Genomic DNA, 27,245 nt, shown 5'->3' with positions numbered 1-27,245 from the left:
ACCACTACTCTACTGAAGTGATTGACGTGGACTCAGCTAAACCCAAATCCTTGCTTGCAGGGAAAAGTACCCGAAAAAGGAATTAATTTCTTCAGACGCCAAACTTCACCTCCTCCATTGGCAGAGGCAAAGAGAATGACTGGGAATTATGGGTAGGGGAGTTACAATTAACAGCTTTGCTGTGGTGCTCTTTGCCTCCCCCTGCTGGAGAGGAGTGATATTCCGACTAGTAATTGAATGACGTTGTGGACTCTCCATATCTCAGGAAATAAATGGGTTGCATGTACTAAATATTCTAGCCTTCTAGATTTCTCAAACATTTTTGAGTTCCTTTAAAATATCTGTTCTAACCACCTCTTCTGAAAGTATAATTTTAGCTCATGCTAAATCAAATACGCTGAATTCTATTTCTAAAAATTGTGGACACTAAAAATTTAAAAAGCGGCAGTGATCTTATATTGCGCATAAAGATTAGTGCAATTTAACATTTAAATTATGTTTAACTTGAACATACAATTAAAGCAAATCACAACAGTTCTCGTCAAACTTTAGTCTCTAACTACCGTTTAGATCATAAGCTCCATAAAGGAAAGGGCCCTGTAATTCTGCCAGTCAGACTTTCCTGCATTGTATATGTATTATTCACCCTGTATAGATCTGTAACTGAAGTATCTTCATTACAAACATTCATCTAAATTAAAAGTTTTGCGGTACGGCTATAGCGCTGAAAAATTGGCCTGCGCGCACAGAATGGCAGGTCACCTGTATTACAAGTCAAGGCGATACAGCTATACCGCTATCGTTTTAGCCTGTACCGCAACTCTCCATTTCGTACTCAAAATATGGCTTTTGAGTGTGGATATTACATGTTGTTCGGTAAGGCTATTACGCTAGCGCTATAACTTATACCGCAACGATCCATTCCGCGATCAAAGACCAATAGTTAGTGATTTTGCGAAACAAACATGTTTCACAAAACTCATAACAAAAATGTTACAAAGTACACTTACACCCAAAAACTATACTATTAACCCCCAAAACATCATCCCCAGCATTGCAAATACTATATTAAAGCTATTAACCTCTAATCCATCACCAACCCTAAATAAACCTAATAACCCCTAAACTGCCGACCTCCCATATAGCAAATACTATAATAAACCTATTAACCCCTAAACCACCGACCCCTCACATCGCAAATACTATAATAAACCTATTAACCCCTAAACTGCCAACCCCCCACATTGCAACTATTGTAATAAACCTATTAACCTCTAAACCACCAGGCCCCCACATCGCGACACACTAAATTAATCTATTAACCCCTAAACCTAAGACCTGCTAACTTTAAATTAAAGTTACAATATAACTACCTTAAAATAAATAAAAACTTACCTGTGAATTAAAAAAACTAAGATTAAACTATAAATAAACCTAACGTAACAATTTTAAAAAACTAAAATAAACTAAAAATAAAAACCTAAATTACAAAATTAAATAATCCTAAACACTATAAAAAATAACATTAAAAAAAATAATCTAAAATTACGAAAAATAAAAAAAATCTAAGATTACAAAAAATAATAAACAAAAATTATTGAAAATAATAAAATTAAACCTAATCAAATACCGCTATTAAAACAATAAAGCCACCCCAAAATAAAAACACCCCCTAATCTAACAATAAACTACCAATAGCCCTTAAAAGGGCCTTTTATAGGGCGTCGCCCTAAGTTAAACAGTTCTTTTACATTAAAAAATTACAAAGTACCCCTAAACCCCCCTAATAAAAAAAAAACAACTGTAAAATAAGCCTAAGCTACCCATTGCCCCTAAAGGGGCATTTGAATGGGCATTGCCCTTAAGAGGGCAATCAACTCTTTAGTGTACATAAAAAAAATCCTTATTCTAAAAAAAAACAAACACCAAAAAACTAAATGTATGCTTACCTGATAAATGTATTTCTTTCTAGACACCGTGAGTCCACGGAATAATCAATTACTGTTGGGAATATCACTCCTGGCCAGCAGGAGGAGGCAAAGAGCACCACAGCAAAGCTGTTATACGTCACTTCCCTTCCCACAATCCCCAGTCATTCAACCGAAGGAAAAGGAGAGAAAGGAAATAACACAAGGTGTAGAGGTACCTGAGGTTTATATAAAAAACCTGAAATAAATAAGGGTGGGCTGTGGACTCACCGTGTCTAGAAATAAATACATTTATCAGGTAAGCGTTCATTTTGTTTTTTTTCTTACGACACAGTGAGTCCACGGAATCCTCAATTACTGTTGGGAATATCACTCCTGGCCAGCAGGAGGAGGCAAAGAGCACCACAGCAAAGCTGTTATATTTAACTTCCCTTCCCACAAGGTGGACTCACCATGTCTAGAAATAAATACATTTATCAGGTAAGCATACATTTTGTTTTCTTTCTTAAGACACAGTGACTCCACAGAATCATCAATTACTGTTGGGAATCAATACCCAAGCTAGAGGACACCGATGATTAGGGAGGGACAAGACAGGTAACCTAAACAGAAAGCACCACCGCTTGAAGCACCTTTCTCCCAAAAGAAGCCTCAGCCGAGGCAAAAGTATCACATTTATCAAATTTATAAAAAGTGTGCAAAGGAAACCAAGTCGCAGCTTTACAAACCCAAGAAAAAGAAACAGCCCTAGTGGAATGAGCTGTGATTCTTTCAGGGGCTGCTGTTCAGCAGTCTCATATGCCAAATGAAAAATACTTCTCAACCAAAGAGAAATAAAAGTCGCAGTGGTCTTCTGACCCTTGCGTTTCCCAGAAGAACGCACAAAAAATGCAGAGAACTGGCGAAAATCCTTAGTCGCCCGCAAATAAAATTTAAGAGCCCGCACAACATCCTGGTTGTGTAACAAACGTTTCTTATGAGAAGAAGGATTAGGACAGAGAGAAGGAACAACAATTTCCTGATTAATATTCCTGTCCAACACAACTTTAGGAAGAAAACCAAACCTGGTACGAAGAACTGCCTTATCTGCATGAAACATGAGATAAGGAGAATCCCTCTGCAAAGCTGAGAGTCTTGAAACCCCCGAGCAGAAGAGAAAGCAGTAAGAAACAAAACCTTCTAAGATAACAACTTAATATCAATGAAATGCATTGGCTCAAACAGAGCCTGTTACAAACTCTAAGAACAAAGAAGTTAAGGCTCCAAGGTGGAGCAACACACTTAAACACAGGCCTGAATCTGGCCAAGGTCTGATAAAAAAATTGCAGATCTGGCACGTCCGCCAGCCGCTTATGCAGCAAAAAAAGATGATGCAGAAATCTGGCCCTTCAGAAAACTGACAAAAGTCCAGACCTTCCTGAAGAAAGGGCAAAATCCTAAGAATCATGACCCTACTCCTAGAGTAGCATACAGATTCACACCATAAGGACATTTACGCCATATCTTATGGTAAATGTTTCAAGTAACAGGCTAAAAAGCCTGAAACATGGTCTCAATGACAGACTCAGGAAAAACCCATGCTTAAACCGAACAAAGTGTCCAATCTCCAAGCAGTCAGCTTCCGAGAAATTATATTTGGGAGAAGGAAAAGACCCTGAATTAGAAGGTCCTTCCTCAGAGGCAATCTCCAAGGTGAGAGAGACAATATCTCCACTAAGTCTGCATACCCAATCCTGTGAGGCCACGCAGAAGCTACCAAAATTACTGATGTGCTCTCCTGTTTGGCACGAGTAAAGACTCGTGGAAGGAAGCAAATGGAGGAAACAGGGATGCGAAATTGAAATCACAGGAAAAGCCACCAGAACATCCATCAGAACGGTCTACAGATCACCAGACCTTGATCTTGACATTCTGCCGAAACGCCCTCAAAAGCCAACTCCAGAAACCTCCCCATTTGAGGGTTTATCCGGTAAACACCTCCGGATGGAGACATATCTGTCTGTTCAGAAATCCGATTTAAAGATGTCCACCCCTGGAAAGTGGATGACAAACAGCAATCGTGAGCTTCTGCCCACAGACAATCCAAGTCACCTCCTATGAATAAGGAACTTCGAGTTCCTCTGGATTAAATAATGTCCATGCACCGCATAGGTTAACTGGATTCTGAAGTCGTGGGATCTGAACCCACATCTCTAAGGAGACTGGAGGTTTAATCCAGTGCTTTACACAGCACGGCCACCGATGTAAGCCACTGAGATGACCTTGTCCGACTGGAACCAAGCTAAGGACGACTGAGACCAAGCCCTCAGAACATTGCAAATCTCTTTCAACTTCAAGATGTTAAAGAGGAAGGCAGACACTTCCATGCCTTAAATAAGTTCTAGACTGCATCGCCCAGGAATGTCTCCAGAAGCACGCGCCCTGAGACAGATACTCCTGAAAAACCACCACGGAAGAAAGCCTCTTGATGATTGATCTAGATGTATCTCCTGAGACTGATCTGAAAGATCTCCATTGTATGGACAATAGTAAAAAGGGAATGATGTCAATGGAAACCATCAGACCAATTCCCTCCATACATAGAGCCACTGAAAAGTGAAAGGAAAATCAGCTAGATTCAAAGTCTCACCCCTCTGGTTGCAAGATGATTAAGCTATCAACTGGACCATTAGGGCTTGCTTTTGGCCGGACAGTAGACAGTAGAAAGGGGAAAAGGAATAAATCCTTGATTAGCTGACCTTTGATAGAATCTTCTCCGATATAGAGAATCTATTTAAGGTACCCAAAAAAAAAAATCACCCTTGAGGATGGAACAAGGGAACTCTGCTCCAGGTTCATTTCCCTGCCATGGGAAAGTAGATTTAACAAGATCTCACAAAAGAGAGTTTGCTCGAAGGAAGGATGACACCTGAACCATATATTGTTCAGAAAAACACCCTTGCAATACCCCAAGACCTAAAAGTCTTTCTAGGAAGACAAAACTCAGAGACTTGAGAGGATCCCGATCATGGGAACAATAAATACACATCCTTCAGGTCTATGTTCGTTATGAACAGGCCCACTGCAGCAAAGAAGAATGGAAGCTACTTCGAAGGGCAGAACCTGAGAAAATCGAGGTAAATACCTAGATCCCGTTCCCAGACTGGGACTATCACTCCCAGAAAAGGTCCTGAACCCAGTTCAAGGAATACTTCTCATCATACCTGGATTGCAGATACTCCAGAAGACGAAATCTACCCCTGGGAGGAATCTTAGAATGGACTAAATTTGGTTGGCTTCCCAAAGATATGACTGACCCTGCAGAAACAGGAAAAGGAAAACTTTTCTTTAGTCTATTCTCTTGATGGGTGGAATTTCACCTGTAAAGTCAGAGGATAATTCTGCCAGACCAAGTCCCAACAAGGTCTCATCCTTGAAAGGAAACACCAGAAGCTTAGAGTTGGAGGAAGCATAAAATAAGAACCTACAACTGCAGAACTAGAAGGCCTAGGCTGTACCACTAAGCCACAGGTAAGCTTCTCAGCTGATTTCCAAGATTTCAGCCACAAGCCCGACTGGCTACCACAGCAAGTCTAATAAGACAAGGCATTGCTGTAAATGAACAATTAAACCTCCAGCTTCTTATCCATGGATCCGAAAGGGAGTAGCTACCCTTCATAGGGATCGAAGTTCTCTGAGTCATAGTAGAAACACTCCTTTCTACTTAAGGCACCATGCATTTTGATGGAGTCAACAACAGGAAAATCCTTTAAAGGACAGGAGACAGGGAGAAAGGTATCCCTAGCTTCTCCTATTCCTGTAGAAACATCCAAGGCACGTCTAGAAAACACCTCCTCATTGGAAGGAACATCATAGAAATGATAAAGTTCACAAAACTTTCCAAGGTTGACAATGACAGGAGAATCAATGTCGTCCAAGAAGCTAAAACCTCCTATAACAGTACATGAGGTATGCAAGCATACATCTGAAGTAGATGACTTCAGCATCAGATGAAGGAATTATACGGTTCAAATCAGAGATTTCGCCCTCAGAAACTGCCAGCGAATATTCCTCACCAGACTTAGAAGAGAGAAAAAACATGGGTAGCAGAAAGTGGAACAGAAACCTTACTATCTGAACTTTAAATGTCCTCTTGTATTTTCCCTATAGGAAGGAAAAAACAAACCAAGCCGCAGATACAGCAGAGGATACCTGAGCTGCCAATTCTGTATGCAAAAACACTCCTCCTGGAGATTGTGAGGAACCGCAGGTGACAAAATAGAGGCTTGGGAGACATTGGCTCAGAAGTAATGCGCTCTCTCTACCTCAAGAGATCCAGCGAAACACATAAATGCATATTAGAAAACAATATTAGTGTCTAAAACCACACAGAGTTTTATGCAAATAAAAACAGAGAAGAAATTAAATGCAACTGTCACTTTAAGATCAAGTTAGATAATGGGACACTAAAACACAGAACAGATGAATATTGTATAAAATTACTGAATACTAAATATGAGTATATAGAATAGTATCAGGGAGAGGGAGATATTAAATAATACATAATAATATATGCTCCCATAATTATAATCAATAAAAGATGTAACAAAACGTTCCCCATAATTTCTTTATAAAATGATTTAAATCAGCCAATAAATAAACTAAAATCCTATTGGCTATTTATTTAGATTCGGGATTTTTTTTATTTTTTAATGGGCGCTAAAGAGCCGATTAACCTTTTAAGGGCAATGCCCATAGAAATGCCTCTTTAGGGGCAATGCGTAGCTTAGGGTTTTTTACAGTTAGGTTTTTATATTTTGGGGGGTTAGTTAAGTGGGGTGTTTTACTGTTAGGGGGTACTTTGTAATTTTTTTATGTAAAATAGCTGTTTAACTTAGGGCAATGCCCTAAAAAAGGCCCTTTTAAGGGCTATTGGTAGTTTATTGTTAGATTAGGGGGTGTTTTTTGTTTTTGTAGGGGTATTAGATTAGGTGTAATTTTTATTATTTTGGATAATAGCGCTTATTATTTTATGTAATCTTAGATTTTTTTTATTTTTCATAATTTTTGAGTTTATTTTGTAATGTTATTTTTTTTATTTTTTTTCGTAGTGTTAGGATTTTTAAATTGTGTAATTTAGTTTTTTTATTTTTAGTTTATTTTAGTTTTTAAAATAGATATGTTAAGTTTATTTATAGTTTAATCTTAGTTTTTTTTTATTTCACAGTTAAGTTTTTATTTATTTTAAGATAGTTATAATGTAAATTTAATTTAACGGTTTAAGGGTTAATAGGTGTATTTTAGTAGTTGCAACGTGGGGGGTCGGCGGTTTAGGGGTGAGTAGGTTCATTTAGTGTCAGCGATGTCGGGGGCGGCGGATTAGGGGTATTTAGACTGGAGGTTTATGTAAGGGGGTTAGGTTTTTACGTAACTTTCTTGTCCCCATAGACATCAATGGGGATTGTGTTATAGCGACTGCCATTCCGCAACCGCAGGTGTTAGTTTTTTTTCTAATACTTTGTCTCCATTGATGTCTATGGGGGAAAACGTGCATGAGCACGTCAAGTCAGAACTTGGCTTCTGTGTGGTATGAAGCTTATCGCGCCATAACATACAGGACACAAGATGTTTTTTTTGTAACTTGTAATGGCAGCACTATGGAAAGTGCAATACCGCTAAATTTTTAGCGTTATTTACACGCCGGATTTAGCGCATAACTTGTAATCTTGCTCATAGATAATAATAACCTTACTGAAAACTCTGCAAAAATAATAGCACAGATCTCTTTTTGTTATTATTAGTGCTGTCATTTGTGATAAATATCTTCATGAAAGGTTAGCTTAAGGAAAGATTCTTCTATTTCAGAAACAATAGCTAAACATGTTAAAGTAGCCAAACCAGAGATTATTTTAAGTAACTCATAGTATTAAATGTATCTCCTTATATGCCTGGAGCTTCCCTCCATCTCTGGCTTTGTAACTGATACAAATGACAGATTTATATGCACAACATAAAGAGTCATCACTCAAAAATGCTGAGACCATAGCCTAATCGAGATATCAAATCAATAAAGTGAATGGTGTTCAGTACAAAAATTCTCACCGCGTTCTGATTGATCATATGCCTGAAGCATGTGATGTAGACTAAAAACGGCCAGTCATCAGGCTCCATCAGTACGCCAGCGGCATGAGCACAGGTCACATGGAAGGATGTAGGGCACCGTCCATATGAGCACTGGATGCAAGCTCCGTAAACCTCTTTTACCCTTTGTCGACAGAAAACACATTTCTGTAGGAAAGAAGCAGATAAGAAAGGTTTGTTTCAAACAGGAAAAAATCAATATAAAGACAAATGACAATTACTGGTCTAGTTCTTATTCTAACCACACTTAGTATTCTCTGCAAAAATAGTTTTGAGTCTGATGTCCTATCATTTTCTGTACAGCTGTTGATTTTTATTTCTTTAATATTGACCAACTGTTTGACTCTAAAGCAGTAACTAAATCTATAAAGATCTATATGAAAGAGCTGTCCCGATATTTAATGAGGTACTTAAGCCAAATATTCTTTCACCTGCAGGACCACTGAGCAAACTGCATTAATGAGAAGCATATACTCATGTACTGTACCAGGATATGTAATGTTATGCAATGATATAGCAGTTATAGAAAATACAAGACAAAACATATAGGTTTGTGCAAGTGTTTATGTTTTTCCCTTAAAGGGACATTTAAAAGCGCATAGATGAATGACATCTTTGCATAGAAACATATTTGCAATATGCATGTATTGGCAAAAATGTTTCTATTAAAAGTTATCACTGTTTTAGTGTTAACATTCTCCGCATAAGCATGTGAAGCATAGTCAGTGCACCAGCAATTTAAATACTGCAGCTGCTCTGAGCGCTGTAATATATCAGCAATTAACAAAATGAGTAATTACCAGAAGATATAAGCACCTTAGGCTCTCTGTGCAAGTGCTGTGTTTAAAATGCTGGTGCATGGTGCATACTTAAATACACTTTTGAAACAGCTATAGCTTTTACTACAAGCATTTTTGCTAATACATGTATAGTTCAAAAATGTTTCTATTCAAAAGTGAAATGCACCCATGTCCATTCCAGTTTTGGCTGGAATGTCCCTTTAATTCTATTAGTGCCATGATACTCATTTGTCCATCAGAACACACATAGTTATTTTAAAGAGACATTACATTCATTGTATTGCTTATGCATACTATATAACCCTGCAATACTGAGAAATGTGTTGCGATTTTTAATTGATTTTAATAAAACTTTAACTTTGTTAGAATCCTACTGTATTGTTCTATCCTTTTTTCCATCATTCCAGCCTCTACTTTTAAAGACACCTTGGATTAGCATTGGGACCAGGGCACACGTGTGAAGCTGAGGACCAGCAGTTGGAGTAACATACTGGGAGCTACATGCAGTGCCGGCTCAACAATGAGACCAAGTGGGTCCAATGGACACAGGTAGCACTTGACAAGGGGAAGCACTTCAGTGACTAAGTCATCCACTGTCAGACCAAAACCACTCCTGTCCTCTTTTTCCGTGGGGAAGTCCCAGGCTCCGAGCAGCATAACCTCATCATGCACAAAGACACAGAACTAGTCAGGAGCGACATTCTAGGTGCGACAAGAGCATCTCTTCCCTAACGGCCTTTCTACTTATTGAGCAATTGTGCATAAGCATTGGTTGCATGCAAGTAGGCAGGCAGTAAAGTCAGCGGCCAGACTAGTAGGTTGATATGCTAATCAGTAATGTTACTACTGAGGGGGGGGGGGGAGTCACTGCACTTTCAGACTCAGGCAGCACAATATCTTGAGCCAGCCCTGGCTACATGATACGGAGGATATCAGTCCAGCTAGGCATCCGTCATGTCCTAGCCTGGAGGTGCTTCTTATTTGTAACTGATATTTTTCATTGTCTTGAAGATATTATTTCATGTGGCGCTTTTGTATTTGCTGTTTTTTTTTAGATGTTTTCTTAAGAGGCCGACAGGACTTGATGTCAAAGAGCAGCCAGGACGTTGGAAGTTTATGTGTTGCAGACATCATCTATCATCTATATTATACTTGGGACATATGCTATTACCATTCATTTTCCACTAATAGTGGAGTTACTGATTGTATTGGAACTGTTGTTAGATACTTATTGATTTATTTTTCTTCCTAATTAGTACTTTGAGCGTCCCCTACAGATTTTTACTGTATTAGTAATTAAGCACTGCATTTCACAAGGACTACATATAAAATACATGTTTTATATTTAAATCAGTCTTAGTTTTGCTGTCTTTAGAAAAGTCCAGGATCATAATCCTTGAAAAGAATAATGACGTTATCTCTTTTACTGTGAGCAGTTAGGTACAGATATAGATTATCTTCTGCACTAATAAATAGACATGTCATATTCAGAATTTTTCATCGTTCTAATCTAAACCGCAGTTCCCCGACATTGTTGAAACTAACGAAATCTCTAAATAAAACTATTAACCCCTAAACCGCCATTCCCCGACACGAACGAAACCTATTAACAACTAAACTGCAGTTCCCAGACATCTCTGTCACTAACTAAACCTATTAACCCCTAAACCGCAGTTCCCCGACACTAACAAAACCTATTAACAACTAAACCGCCATTCCCAAACATCGCCAACACTAACTAAACCTATTAAACCCTAAACCGCTGTTCCCAAACATCGCCAACACTAACTAAACCTATTAACCCTTAAACCTCAGTTCCCCGACACTAACTGAAACACTAACTAAACCTATTAACCCCTAAACCGCAGATCCCCGACACTAACTAAACCTATTAACCCCTAAACCATAGTTCCCCCCCGAAATTGCTGACACTAACTAAACCTATTAACCCATAAAACGGAATTCCCAGACATTGCCGACAATAACTAAACCTATTAACCCCTACACCACTGTTCCCCCCCCGACATCGCAGACACTAACTAAACCTATTAACCCCTAAACCACAGTTGCCCCCGACATCGCCAACACTAACTAAACCTATTAAGCCCTAAACCACAGTTCCCCCCCGACCATGCCGTCACTAACTAAACCTATTAACCCCTAAACCACAGTTCCCAGACACTAACTAAATCTATTAACCCCTAAACCGCCATTCCCAAACATCGCCAACACTAACTAAACCTATTAACCCCTAAACCACCATTCCCAAACATCACCAACACTAATTAAACCTATTAACACTTAAACCGCAGTTCCCCGACATTGCAAACACTAACTAAAACACTAAATAAACCTATTAACCCCTAAAACGCCATTCCTAAACATCGCCAACACTAACTAAACCTATTAACCCCTAAACCGCAGATCCCCGACATCGCCGACACTAACTAAACCTATTAACCCCTAAACCATAGTTCCCCCCTGACATCCCCGACACTAACTAAACCTATTAACCCCTAAACTGCAGTTCCCCCTGACATTGTTGACACTAACTAAACCTATAAACCCTTAAACCGCCGTATACCCAAATCGCCAACACTGACTAAAACACTAAATAAACCTATTAACACCTAAACTTCCGCCCCCACATTGCCAACACTAACTAAACATATTAACCCCTAAACCGCCACTCCCCACATCGCAAAAACCTAAATTTAACTATATTAACCCCTTAACCTATCACCCCCTAACTTTAACATAATTAAAATAAACCTAAATTAAAGTTACAATTATTAACTAACTACCCATTTAAAAATAAATACAAACTTACCTGTGAAATAAAAATAAAACCTTAGCTAGTTACAATATTACTATTTACTAACTACCTAGTTAAAATAAATACAAACTTAACAGTGAAATAAAAATGAAACCTAAGCTTAAACTAAAAAAACTAACATTACTAAAAATAAAAACCTAACATTACTAAAAATAAAAAAAATAAGATTACTAGAAAATTATAACTGTAATTACAAAAAACAATAAACACTAAAATTACAAAAAATAAAAAAAATCTATAATAAACTACCAAGGGTTCTTAAAAGGGCCTTTTGTTAACAGCTCTTTTGCAAAAATAATTACAACAAACACCTCCTAACATTACAAACCCCTACCCCTCAAACCCAAAAAAATAAAAAAACCTAATCTACACATTGCCCTGAAAAGGGCATTTGTATGGGCATTGCCCTTAAAAGGGCATTCAGCTCTTTTACTGCCCTTAAAAGGGCATTCAGCTCTTTTTCGGCCCATTAAAAACACCAAATACCTAACACTAAGCCCAAAATCCGTACTTACAGTTGCTGAAGACCGGCAAAAGATCTTCATCCAGACAGCTCCATCTGTATCCATCGCGGGACCGACATCTTCTATCTTCATGCCAGCGGAGGCGGAGCGGTTGGTGGATGCACGTTTCTTTTTTAGATTAGGGCTTTTTTTTTTTAATGGGTCCGTAAAAGAGCTGAATGCCCTTTTAAGGGCAATGCCCATACAAATGCAATTTTCAGGGCAATGGGTAGATTAGTTTTTTTTTAGTTAGGTTTTGTTATATTTTGTGGGTTTGGGGGGCGGGGGTGTTTGTTGTAATTTTTTTAGCAAAAGAGCTGTTAACTTTAGGGCAATTCCCTACAAAAGGCCCTTTTAAGGGCTATTGGTAGGTTATTATAGATTAGTTTTTTTTATTGTGGGGTGGGTCTTTTTTTTAACGGGGTATAAGAATATGAATAATTTGTATTATTTTGGGTGTTTTTTTGGTTGTTTTTTTTTAGATTAGGCATTTTTTATTTTTAATGGGACGAAAAAGAGCTGAATGCCCTTTAAAGGGCAATGCCCATACAAATGCCCTTTTCAGGGCAATGGGTAGATTAGGCTTATTTTTTATCTGGGGGGTGGGGGTTTGTAATGTTAGGGGGTGTTTGTTTTTAATTTTTTGCAAAAGAGCTGTTGTAGGGCAATGCCCCACAAAAAGCCCTTTTAAGGGCCCTAGGTAGTTTATTATAGCTTAGGTTGTTTTTTTGGGGGGTGTTTTTCTTTTCTTCTCAAATCAGGGTATTAGAATAGGAATCATTTTTATTGTTTTTGAAAATTTCGTGTTATTTTTGTAATGGTAGTTTTTTTATTTCTTTTAATCTTAGTGTTTATTATTTTTTGTAATTGCAGTTTTAAGTTATTAGTAATCTTAGGTTTTTTTATTTTTAGTAATGTTAGGTTTTATTAGTGTAAGCTTAGGTTTTATTTTTATTTCACAGGAAAGTTTGTATTTATTTTAACTAGGTAGTTAGTATATAGTTATAGTGTAGCTTGCTTAGGTTTTATTTTTATTTAACAGGTAATTTTGTATTTATTTTTAAATAGGTAGTTAGTTAATAATTGCTATTTTAATGTAGGTCTATTTTAATTATGTTAAAGTTAAGGGGTGTTAGGTTTAGGGCTTAATATAGTTTAATTTAGGTTTTCCGGGTTTAGGGGTTAATAGGTTTAGTTAGTGTTGGCAATGTGGGGAGGGGGCGGCGGTTTAGGGGTTAATAGGTTTAGTTAGTGTTGGCGATGTGGAGGGTGGCGATTTAGGGGTTCATAGGTTTAGTTAGTGTTGGCAATGTCGGGGAACTGCGGTTTACGGGTTAATAGGTTTAGTTAGTGTCTGTGATGTCGGGGATCTGTGGTTTAAGGGTTAATATGTTTAGTTAGTGTCGGCGATGTCGGGGAACTGCGGTTTAGGGGTTAATAGGTTTAGTTAGTGTCTGCGATGTCGGGGAACAGTGGTTTAGGGGTTAATAGGTTTAGTTTGTGTCGGCTATGGGGGGGCGGCGGTTTAGGGGTTAAAAGCTTTAGTTAGTGTTGGCAATGTGGGGGGCGGTGTGGGGGGCGGTATAGGGGTTAGGTATAGGGGTTAATAGCTTTATTTTTTTATAATTAATTATATTAGCTAAATCGTTTTTTTGTATCCTTTCGTTTTTTCGAATACATTCTTTATTCATATGCATTATTCTATTCTAAACTTTAGAATAGAATAATGAATATGAATAACGAACGGATCTGAAATAACGAACGGATCTGAAAAAATGATTTAACTTAACATAACTAATTTGCCAAAACAATTTTTTTTTTTAAACTTAACTAAACTAATTTGCTGAAACAAAATTATTTATTTAACTAATGAAAACGAAACTAAAATTTTAGCGTTGCACGTCTACTAATAAAGAAATCATTGTGTAACAAGTTACAAGTTTAGAATTCAGATGTCTACAGTATGCACTTAAGCCCTTAAGAGGGCAGTTGAAAAACTACAACTTTTGGAAGTTACAGGAAAAGCAGACAACATTACAAATATGGGATTTTTTTTTACTATGCATAATTCAAAATAATGCAATTTTGCAGCCCATATTACTAGGACATCTATTTAAAAGGGACAAAGAAGTGTGCCCTCCACATAACCAGTGCCTTCACAAATCTAAAACACATTCCAGCTGTTTGCCCAAATATTACTTTGTAAAAGATGTATACAAGGGCTGAGTGTCCGACCTCACAGTACTGATGAGATGTCTTAGATAATCTCACCAGACCAGAGAGCTTTAGATTATCAGGTCGTCAGTGAGAAAAGATGTAAGGTATGATCTAACCACCAATTATTGCTAGCCTTGCACCTACCACAGATGACAATACTCCTACCAATCATGACTGGTCTTTTGATATTTATAGTTTTAAGTACAGAATCTCTATTTTTATAGATATTTACTTCTCCTTTATATAATTTCGTAACTTCGTTAAGAACATGACCTTGAAGTTTATCATCTTTTAGAATTGTCTGCTGTTTCCCCACAGGGACATTCAAGCCAAAATTGGAATCCACATGAATGCATTACATTTTTGTAATATACAAGTATTAGCAAAAATGCTTCTAATAAAAGCTATAGCTGGTTCAAAGCATCAGCATTTTAAACACAGCACTAGCTAAGCCTAAGGCTCTTGTATCATCTGGTAATTACTCAATATGTTAATTGCTGACATGATACAAGCCCCACTGGCTCTCTGAGCAGCTGCAGTCTTTAAATTGCTGGTGCATTGAGAATATCTAGCTATGCTTCGCATGCACGTGCAGATAAAAATGTTAACACTAAAACAGTGATAACTTTTACTAGAAGACAATAGATGTATATTGCAAATATATTTCTATTCAAAGATGTAATTTATGTATGTGCATTTATATTTTGACCCTTTGATTATTTTTCTCTATTCTTATTAAATATGATAATACATTTAGGCAAGCTTTTTTACTTCATTTTCAATAGTCCCAGCATACTTCCCTTATCAAGCAATTCTGCTCTATTCTTTTCCATTTATAATTCTTTCCTGGAAAAGTACTATCAACATGTTTGCTAGTTAGCACTTTAATTATACTACATTTATACTAAAAGGGAACATTTTATTTAGTGATTCCGATTAAAATTTAAACAGCTTTCCAATTTGCTTCCTTCCCTTGTTATCCTTTGTTGAAAGGTTTATCTAGGAAAGCTCAGGAGGAGCAAAGAACCTAGGTTCTAGCTACTGACTGGTGGCTGCATATATGTATATATATATATATATACTGATTGTCATTGGCTCACCCATGTGTTCAGTTTGAAAGCAGTAGTGCATTGCTGCTCATTCAACAAATGATACCCAGAGAATTAAGAAAAAATGATAATAGAAGTAAATTAATAACTTGCTTAAAAATGATATGCTCTATATGAATCATGAAAGAATAGTGTGGGTTTCATATCCCTTTAAATCTATAAAGCAGTTTATGACATATATTTTTAAACTATGTTTTGCTATGAATTGTATTATTTTATATGAATAAAAGTAGATTAAAAAATATTTTAAAATAGAAGCCTATTTCAGTTAGGCAATGCAAAATTAAAATGATGTCCTCTATATATCAGTGCTCGGTTAGCAAGCTTGCCAACTGGATTGTCATCTCAGCTATAGCGGGATTTCAAGAATTTAAAATGTACATTGGCATGACTTTGTACAAAGTTTGTACCCTTAGCTGGAACACAAATTTGGAGGAAGTAACTGTAATTTAAAAATGTGTCATACCAGGAATCATCTGAGTGTCTTGAGTAAGTCTCAATTTAAAGGGACATTAAACACTTTCAGATGGTAATATAAAATGATAAATCTTATATATATATATATATATATATATATATATATATATATAAAACCTCTGCAATATACTTTCATAATTTATTTTGTCCCCTTTTCCTGTAATTCTGAAATTGTGAGCTTTTCAGTTCCTGTTAGAAATGGAAGTGCAGAACACTGTTATATTCCACACAGCTATAGGCTGCACACTCTAGTGACCTATTTATAACTGTCCCTAATTGGTCACAACAGAGAAAGTAACAACAAGTTACAACATGGCAGCTCCCATTGTTTAATAGACACTAAAACTTTACACTTATTTTGTCAATATTTAAACAGCTAATTAAACTTTATTTTTGTTTATTTAACTATCCAGTTTAAGGGTTACCTGCACTAGATGTAAGCTTTTTGTGTGCTTCGGGTTGCGCTTGTATTATGAGCAAACAGTTCTTCATCCAGACAGCTCCATCTGTATCCATCGCGGGACCGACATCTTCTATCTTCATGCCAGCGGAGGCGGAGCGGTTGGTGGATGCGCGTTTCTTTTTTAGATTAGGGCTTTTTTTTTTTAATGGGTCCGTAAAAGAGCTGAATGCCCTTTTAAGGGCAATGCCCATACAAATGCAATTTTCAGGGCAATGGGTAGATTAGTTTTTTTTTAGTTAGGTTTTGTTATATTTTGTGGGTTTGGGGGGCGGGGGTGTTTGTTGTAATTTTTTTAGCAAAAGAGCTGTTAACTTTAGGGCAATTCCCTACAAAAGGCCCTTTTAAGGGCTATTGGTAGGTTATTATAGATTAGTTTTTTTTATTGTGGGGTGGGTCTTTTTTTTAAACGGGGTATAAGAATATGAATAATTTGTATTATTTTGGGTGTTTTTTTGGTTGTTTTTTTTTAGATTAGGCATTTTTTATTTTTAATGGGACGAAAAAGAGCTGAATGCCCTTTAAAGGGCAATGCCCATACAAATGCCCTTTTCAGGGCAATGGGTAGATTAGGTTTATTTTTTATCTGGGGGGTGGGGGTTTGTAATGTTAGGGGGTGTTTGTTTTTAATTTTTTGCAAAAGAGCTGTTGTAGGGCAATGCCCCACAAAAAGCCCTTTTAAGGGCCCTTGGTAGTTTATTATAGCTTAGGTTGTTTTTTTGGGGGGTGTTTTTTTTTTCTTCTCAAATCAGGGTATTAGAATAGGAATCATTTTTATTGTTTTTGAAAATTTCGTGTTATTTTTGTAATGGTAGTTTTTTTATTTCTTTTAATCTTAGTGTTTATTATTTTTTGTAATTGCAGTTTTAAGTTTTTAGTAATCTTAGGTTTTTTTATTTTTAGTAATGTTAGGTTTTATTAGTGTAAGCTTAGGTTTTATTTTTATTTCACAGGAAAGTTTGTATTTATTTTAACTAGGTAGTTAGTATATAGTTATAGTGTAGCTTGCTTAGGTTTTATTTTTATTTAACAGGTAATTTTGTATTTATTTTTAAATAGGTAGTTAGTTAATAATTGCTATTTTAATGTAGGTCTATTTTAATTATGTTAAAGTTAAGGGGTGTTAGGTTTAGGGCTTAATATAGTTTAATTTAGGTTTTCCGGGTTTAGGGGTTAATAGGTTTAGTTAGTGTTGGCAATGTGGGGAGGGGGGCGGCGGTTTAGGGGTTAATAGGTTTAGTTAGTGTTGGCGATGTGGAGGGTGGCGATTTAGGGGTTCATAGGTTTAGTTAGTGTTGGCAATGTCGGGGAACTGCGGTTTACGGGTTAATAGGTTTAGTTAGTGTCGGTGATGTCGGGGATCTGTGGTTTAAGGGTTAATATGTTTAGTTAGTGTCGGCGATGTCGTGGGAACTGCGGTTTAGGGGTTAATAGGTTTAGTTAGTGTCTGCGATGTCGGGAACAGTGGTTTAGGGGTTAATAGGTTTAGTTTGTGTCGGCTATGGGGGGGGCGGCGGTTTAGGGGTTAAAAAGCTTTAGTTAGTGTTGGCAATGTGGGGGGCGGTATAGGGGTTAGTGTATAGGGGTTAATAGCTTTATTTTTTTTATAATTAATATATTAGCTAAATTGTTTTTTTGTATCCTTTCGTTTTTTTCGAATACATTCTTTATTCATATGCATTATTCTATTCTAAACTTTAGAATAGACATAATGAATATGTAATAACGAACGGATCTGAAATAACGAACGGATCTGAAAAATGATTTAACTTAACATAACTAATTTGCCCAAAACAAATTTTTTTTTTTAAACTTAACTAAACTAATTTGCTGAAACAAAATTATTTATTTAACTAATGAAAACGAAAACTAAAATTTTAGCGTTGCAAGTCTACTAATAAAGAAATCATTGTGTAACAAGTATACAAGTTTAGAATTCAGATGTCTACAGTATGCACTTAAGCCCTTAAGAGGGCAGTTGAAAAAACTACAACTTTTGGAAGTTACAGGAAAAGCAGACAACATTACAAAATATGGGATTTTTTTTTACTATGCATAATTCAAAATAATGCAATTCTGCAGCCCATATTACTAGGACATCTATTTAAAAGGGACAAAGAAGTGTGCCCTCCACATAACCAGTGCCTTCACAAATCTAAACACATTCCAGCTGTTTGCCCAATATTACTTTGTAAAAGATGTATACAAGGGCTGAGTGTCCGACCTCACAGTACTGATGAGATGTCTCTAGATAATCTCCACAGACCAGAGAGCTTTAGATTATCAGGTCAGTCAGTGAGAAAAGATGTAAGGTATGATCTAACCACCAATTATTGCTAGCCTTGCACTACCACAGATGACAATACTCCTTACCAATCATGACTGGTCTTTTGTATTTATAGTTTTAAGTACAGAATCTCTATTTTTATAGATATTTACTTCTCCTTTATATAATTTCGTAACTTCGTTAAGAACATGACCTTGAAGTTTATCATCTTTTAGAATTGTCTGCTGTTTTCCCCACAGGGACATTCAAGCCCAAAATTGGAATCCACATGAATGCATTAACTTTTTGTAATATACAAGTATTAGCAAAAATGCTTCTAATAAAAGCTATAGCTGGTTCAAAGCATACAGCATTTTAAACACAGCACTAGACTAAGCTAAAGGCTCTTGTATCATCTGGTAATTACTCAAATATGTTAATTGCTGAATGATACAAGCCCCCACTGGCTCATCTGAGCAGCTGCAGTCTTTAAATTGCTGGTGCATTGAGAATATCTAGCTATGCTTCGCTATGCACGTGCAGATAAAATGTTAACAACTAAAACAGTGATAACTTTTACTAGAAGACAATAGATGTATATTGCAAATATATTTCTATTCAGAAAATGTAATTTATGTATGTGCATTTATATTTTGACCCTTTGATTATTTTTCTCTATTCTTATTTAAATATGATAAATACATTTAGGCAAGCTTTTTTACTTCAATTTTCAATAGTCCCAGCATACTTCCTTATCAAGCAATTCTGCTCTATTCTTTTCCATTTATAATTCTTTCCTGGAAAAGTACTATCAAACATGTTTGCTAGTTAGCACTTTTAATTAACTACATCTTATACTAAAAGGGACATTTTATTTAGTGGATTCCGATTAAAATTTAATCTGCTTTCCAATTTGCTTCCTTCCCTTGTTATCCTTTGTTGAAAGGTTTATCTAGGGAAAGCTCAAGGAGGAGCAAAGAACCTAGGTTCTAGCTACTGACTGGTGGCCTGAATATATGTATATATATATATATACTGATTGTCATTGGCTCACCCATGTGTTCAGTTTGAAAGCAGTAGTGCATTGCTGCTCATTCAACAAATGATACCCAGAGAATTAAGAAAAAAATGATAATAGAAGTAAATTAATAACTTGCTTTAAAAATGATATGCTCTATATGAATCATGAAAGAATAGTGTGGGTTTCATATCCCTTTAAATCTATAAAAGCAGTTTTTGACATATATTTTTAAACTATGTTTTGCTATGAATTGTATTATTTTATATGAATAAAAGTAGATTAAAAAATATTTTAAAATAGGAAGCCCTATTTCAGTTAGGCAATGCAAAATTAAAATGATGTCCTCTATATATCAGTGCTCGGTTTAGCAAGCTTGCCAACTGGATTGTCCTCTCAGCTATAGCGGGATTTCAAGAATTTTAAAAATGTACATTGGCATGACTTTGTACAAAGTTTGTACCCCTTAGCTGGAACACAAATTTGGAGGAAGTAACTGTAATTTAAAAATGTGTCATACCAGGAATCATCTGAGTGTCTTGAAGTAAGTTCTCAATTTAAAGGGACTTAAACACTTTCAGATGGTAATATAAAATGATAAATCTTATATTATATTATATATATATATTATATATATATATATATATATATATATATATATATATATATAAAACCTCTGCAATATACTTTCATAATTTATTTTGTCCCCTTTTCCTGTAAATTCTGAAATTGTGAGCTTTTCAGTTCCTGTTAGAAATGGAAGTGCAGAACACTGTTATATTCCACACAGCTATAGGCTGCACACTCTAGTGACCTATTTATAACTGTCCCTAATTGGTCACAACAGAGAAAGTAACAACAAGTTATAACATGGCAGCTCCCATTGTTTAATAGACACTAAAACTTTACACTTATTTTGTCAATATTTAAACAGCTAATTAAACTTTATTTTGTTTATTTAACTATCCAGTTTAAGGGTTACCTGCACTAGATGTAAGCTTTTTGTGTGCTTCGGGTTGCGCTTGTATTATGAGCAAACAGTTTATGCTCGCTTGCTAACCTGACGAGCGTAAACACAGACGAACTTACAATATTGCATGCACAATAAACCTATCCCCACATAGAAGTAAAAGGATTAAAAAAGTGGAAAAAAACTAACACCTTATTCGCACACAACACAATCACATATTCTCAAGTGCGCTAAATTGACATGAAATATTAATATTTCACATTCCAATGTTTTTCACATAGAAAAATATTTTCTATGTATTCATAAAAACACACACCACAAATAAATATATATATATATATACTATAATATATATATATATATATACAGATATATATAGGAATATCTATTAGAAACACTTGGAACATATTCTGCTATGTGCAGAACACTGGAATGTGAAATATTTATAGTAAATACACAGTATAACACTTTATTAGATATGAATATTACATAAATATGTTTTTACATGTTTTCATCTACTTACTGCAAATAACTCCAATGCATTTTTATATATATATATATATATATATATATATATATATATATATATATATATATATATATTATATATATATATGTGTGTGTGTGTGTATGTATTTATGTGTATATATGTCTGTAAATACATATACATAGTCACATATAGACATATAAATATACATACATATCCATCTTTAGACATGTATATGTATGTATGCCTATGTTAAAGCCCTTTGTCTGCCGAGATTTTTATTAGATGTTGCTATTATCAGTGTAACTGTATTTTTGCAATGTATTTTTGATGCATTTTGCACAAGATTTTTATTTCACAAAAACAGGTAACCAGAGCTCTGAGGACGCAGTAATTATTCTAGCGAAAACCCGACACGTGCAAACAGCCATGATACCCCCCCATTTTGCTTGTACATAACTGTTAGCGCTCCACTCGTAATCTGTCCCTTAGTAATTTAATGTCCTTTTAATAGCATCCTTCCCTTTAGCGATGTATAGTCATGTAAACATTACATCAAACAAAACCACCCATATTTAACTATACTTCAATTATTTTGATCTGTAAAATATGTTTAATATCTACTACATACAACCTAAGTGAATATTATCTGCACTAGTTTTTGTGGCCCCTGGGAAGAAGCAGATCTTGGGTAAACGAGGTGACCACAACTCAAAGGTGCCCTCTGAAGGGGAGAACAGAGTCTTACACTCCTGTAAATGTATGAAAATAAATTATTTGTGTGCTAGCCATATATTTATATATGTCCTTTAGGTTTCTAAAGTATTGATCAGCGGCATGCATGTGTTAGGAAGTTGTCCGTCACTGACATGCACAATAAACCATTTACACTAAAGAAACTGTTTTTGTATTGTGGGTGATGACTTTTTGTTATTTTTGATATGTCTGGAAACTAACGTTATCTTCAGAGTGCATATGATCTACAGAAATCAACAAATGACATTACAAAGCAGAAATTGGTGTTTAAATTCATTAAAGGGATACTGAACCCACATTTTTTCTTTCATGCAGAGCATGAAATTTTAACCAATGTTCTAATATACTCCTATTGTCTTTGTTCTCTTGGTATCTTTATTTGAAAAGCAAGACTGTAAGCATAGGAGCCGGACCATTTTTGATTCAGCATCCTGGGTAGCGCTTGCTGATTGGTGGCTACATTTTAAGTGCAAAAGTATAAAAATGTATATAGCATAGGAGCAAGAAAATACAGTGAAAGGGTTAATGGTAGTCACATATAGCATATTTGTCTTAAATTTTGCTCCAGGAGGATCATAAAGTTTATTAGATCGGTTTTCATACAAAAATGTAGGCTAGTAACAGGCAAAGTGCTAAATATTTTCAGAAATTCTGCCACAAATTAAAATTGACAGATATTTGGCGGATCCAAAATACACGTGAGTCCAGAGCCCACAGGACATTTTCCAGGATTGACCTGTTTTTGGTCTCTGAATCTCTTTCTGTTTGGCAATTAAAGGCGGAGATAAGAGAGATCCTGATATCGGACCATGCAATAATTTCATTAACCTTCCCTTCTTTGAACAAGGGCCAAATTACAAAAGTCGGTATTTTGCTTTCCTCGTTTTTTTATGTTCTGAGCCCAGGGTTTCGATCGTGGCTACAATTAAAATGGCAGGAGTATGGTCTCAATAATAGTGAATATAGAAATAAAATTGAAATTTTTTGGGAGGCATCTAAAACGGTGTTAAGGGGTTGAGATTATGGCTTATTTGAATCTTACGTGGGGAAAAAGATCAAATTTCGGGAGGTTACATTGGCAAAGAGAGTAAAGAATGCATATATACAGGTACAGAATGTTCCTTTGCAGCAAAATTGGGATAACTACATTGCCATTAGAAAAGAGCGAGATCTCTTTTTAAAACAATAATCCCAAGCTGATGAAATCAGAATAAATCGGCACTACAAGGGCTTTCATAGGTGCTCGGCTAAATACTTGGCTAGCCTCACTAAAAGTAGGAAGAAAAAAAATCTCATACCTGTTATTAAAGGGCCATAATACCCAAATGTTTAAACACTTGAAAGTGATGCAGCATAGCTGTAAAAGGCTGATTAGAAAATATCACCTGAACATCTCTATGTAAAAAAGAAATATATTTTACCTCAAAAGTTCCTCAGTAGCCACCTCCCATTGTAAAGGATTTCTAAGCAGCATATTAGTATGTCTGTCCCGGGACAACTGAAAGGATGAGCATTGTGCACTCTCATATTATTTCACCAATCAGGTAAAGGAAGCTTACTATGAAATCTCATGAGAGTTAAGTCAAATATCATGAGATCACAGTAAGAGTTCATGACCTCAGCACTGCTGATGCTGATTGGCTGCTGTTCATTTCTTCATTTTTTTAATTTTTTTACCTGCAGCTGGGAGCAGCTGAGTATAACTTTTTACACAGAACTTATTCTGCTGAGCTGAGGAGATTGTGAGGTAAAATATCTTCCTTTTTTACATAGAGATGCTCAGGTGATATTTTCCTGTCAGCTTTTTACAGTTACACTGCATCAGTTTCAAGTGATTTAGCATATGAGTATTATGTCCCTTTAAAGATAATGAGACTAGATACTTTGAAACCTCGGAAATCTGTAAAATCTTTGCTACTTATTACCAACATCTATATTCCCCAGTGAATATTAATCTTTTAAAACACAAGATTTATTCTGGTCAAAAATTGTAACCCCAAAGATTCAAATTGAAGATTTGACTATGTTAAATGAACCCATAACTAGAGAAGAGATCTGTAAAGCTATTGATAAATTGAAACCAAATAAAGCGCCCGGTCCAGATGGATTTCCATCATAGTTTTATAAATGTTTGAAGGAAGATTTATTACCAGTACTAGATAATCTATTCAATAATTATTATGCAGCAGACAAATCAATTTCAATCTTATTTCACAATGGCCAACATCTCTCTTATTTTGAAAAAGGGCAAAGATGCTGAGGATCCAGCATCGTATAGGCCGATTTCGGTTTTAAATTCAGATTATAAGATTCTAGCATCCATTTTAGCTGACAGATTCTCATCTTGTCCACAGAAACTCATTCATCCGGATCAGACGGGGTTCATGACTAATAGAAATCCGTCTAAGAATATACGTAAATTAACAACTTTCTTAGATTATGCCTGGAATGAGGGAGCAAAAATCCAACGCGAGTAGAGGACTTGATATAGCCGTCCTTACATTGGACACGGTCAAAGCGTTTGACTCCATAGTCTGGGAACATCTATTTATCTCACTGGGCAAATTTGGGATTAAAGGGAACTTTGTGCAATTTATTCACAGAATTTATTCGAATCCTATATCACATATACTGGTAAATGGGACTGTCTTCCCTAAGATAATACTTCAGCGTGGTACCCGGCAAGGCTGCCCATTATCTCCCCTGCTGTTTAATACAGCATTAGAGCCGCTCGCGATACGAGTAAGAAATAGCCTGACGGGGGTCTCAGTAGGCTCGCATCGCTTAACTACCTTGTTAGATGCGGATGATATTCTAGTGTTTCTAGAGAATATGCAGCAACCTATCCCAATTTTGACCCAGCTACTGGAAGAGTTCAGCTCATTTTCAGGCTACAAGGTTAACACGGAAAAAAGTGAACTGATGTATGTGGGGAAATCATTGTCTAGGTTTTTTAATAATCCCTTTAAAGAGGTAGATACTATTAAATATTTGGGACTTGTGTTGCATAAGAATCCCAAGCACTGGTACTCAGACAATTATATTCCCTTGTTGCAAAAAATCAAATTAGATCTGCAATTATGGACCTCCTTTCCATTGTCTCTAACGGCGCGAGTGAACCTGGTTAAAACTATTATTTTTCCATGCCTTCTCTATCCACTACAAAATTTACCCTTATTTCTATCTAACAGTGATTTAAGAAAGTTGCACTGCTACGTCTCTAAATTTATATGGCAAAACAAAAAACCATGCATTGTGTTAGCTAGGCTAATGCAGAAATCTGGGGCTGGAGGTTTATTGTTCCCAGATATTAGCTTGTATAATATTGCATCATTGGTAAAAGTCACGATTGACTGGCTGGCTAGAACAGATACATTCTCCTCTTTTGAAGAGGAGTCTTTTTTGATACACCCGTTTGCATTAACAGCTATATTACATTGTAAGCCTCGACAGTTGCCCTCTAATGTTTTCTCGCGTGGCATAAATTTTGCAGAATATTAGGGTTAGAGTTCACCTTTTCAGAATTTCTCCCTATTCAGGGTAATCCGTTATTTTCCCCGGGCATACATCAAAGTACCTTTAAGGTTTGGGCAGAGAAAGGTTTAAGGTTAGTAAGTCAATTACTAGGTCCAGATGATTTAGTATTAGCGGGGGAAACTCTGTTTTCACTTTATAAGCTACCTAGGCCAGATTTATTTGCATTTCTTCAAATTCGACATTTTGTTGCAGCACAAAAGTGGAGGTTTCCCATATCTGTTGCGTGGTCTGATGTCAGAACTCTATTACAAAGATTTGTCTCTGGTGTAACATCAATTTCACTAATATATGACTTTATGCTGTTAAAGCAAACCCAAGGTTTTTTAGATAAGGTTTGCAATTTTTGGATTCCATCAATTCCAGATATAGCTCAGGACAGAGTTAGGCAGAGTTTCAGTACTATGGATAAGTGTAAAGTCCCATCAAGTTGGAAGGAATCGCATATGAAGCTTATAAATAATTTCTATTTATATCCAGCTAAACTTGCCAGGTTTTATACAACAAGGTCCTCATGTTGCCCAAGATGCTCGTATCTGGAAGCAGACCTATTTCACATGTTTTGGTCATGTCCCAAGATAAATCAGCTATGGTTGAAAACTATATATTGGTTTAATAATATTCACAATTTATCTATCTCCCTCACGTTCCAGGATGTTATCTTATTAATTGAGACCCTGATTGATCAAGATAGTTATTGGGTACGCTCACTAAATACTATAATATTAGTGGTAAGACAGAGTATATTGAAAAGTTGGAAAGCTAGAAGAGGGCCTGCATTTTCAGAGGTCACACAGGCTATTCAAGAACAGATAATTTTTGAACCATACCATCTGCAGGATTCTTCAGAAAAAAGAATCAAGAAATCCCTATTTGGATGGTATGTTATTATTAAGTCTTACCCTCCACTTATACAAAAACAGATCTTATCTCCTTTTCTGTCCTCCGCTAGCTTTGCAGAGATGGTAATATTAGAGCTGTTCCCGCATACATGGATAACAAATGCGGCTGAGATACATTATTAATTGTCTCAGGGACCAAGGGAAAGAGGGTTGCCCTTTCTCCTTTTTTTTTCTTTTTTTTTTCTTTCCCTCTCTTGTTGTCTTCTTTTCTTTTCTCTTTTCTCATTTTTTCTTTTTATTATTTACTTCCTCAGGCTCCCCTCAGCAAGGTGCTGCGAGGAGCTAATTAGAAAACTGCAGATAAATTAATGTCATATATTGCTTTACGGTATCTGTATAGTTAAGTTTTTTATTTTATGGCTATATATATGACAACAAGTGTGATTTTTGTATATTGTACTTTTTCGGCGACCAATAAAGAAATATATATATATATAAAAAAAGTTTATTAGTCCTATTATTAAATAAATATCCCCAATATATATTATATACCATCTACAGAAGTAGAGTTTGGAGTCTGCTGACATTGTACAACATGAAGGAAAAAAGGAGACAAGAACAGGACTGAGATTCAGGATTGTCTCATAAATGTGGCCCACTTTAAGACATGCTTAAAGGGATATGAAATCCAACTTTTTTCCCCATGATTCTATTACGAAATGTATTTAATTCTAACAATATTCTTTGTTGAAGAGAATACCTAGGCAGGTAGCGTACATATGTCTGCAAAACTAAAGGCCAACAGTTTATTAAAAATACTTCTGAGCTCTAGATGGCAGCAATGTTTGCACAATGTATAACGTTGTTATATATTCTTGCAAAATTGCAGCTATATTGTGCTCCAAAAACATACATGATCTTG

General features: G+C 35.9%; 1 protein-coding gene across 1 annotated transcript in view; it reads right to left on the bottom strand.

Moving 5' to 3' along the window:
* KDM4C (lysine demethylase 4C) overlaps positions 1-27,245 on the bottom strand; it is a 1,488,570-nt gene that overhangs the window by 80,165 nt on the left and 1,381,160 nt on the right. Inside the window, exon 19 of the mRNA XM_053702565.1 lies at positions 8,010-8,195. Within this exon, the coding sequence (XP_053558540.1) occupies positions 8,010-8,195 (186 nt within the window). The remainder of the gene's footprint in view (positions 1-8,009; positions 8,196-27,245) is intronic.

The sequence above is a fragment of the Bombina bombina genome, chromosome 2 (genome assembly GCF_027579735.1).
Source record: "Bombina bombina isolate aBomBom1 chromosome 2, aBomBom1.pri, whole genome shotgun sequence".
NCBI lineage: Eukaryota > Metazoa > Chordata > Amphibia > Anura > Bombinatoridae > Bombina > Bombina bombina.
This window is presented reverse-complemented; position numbering and strand designations above follow the sequence as displayed.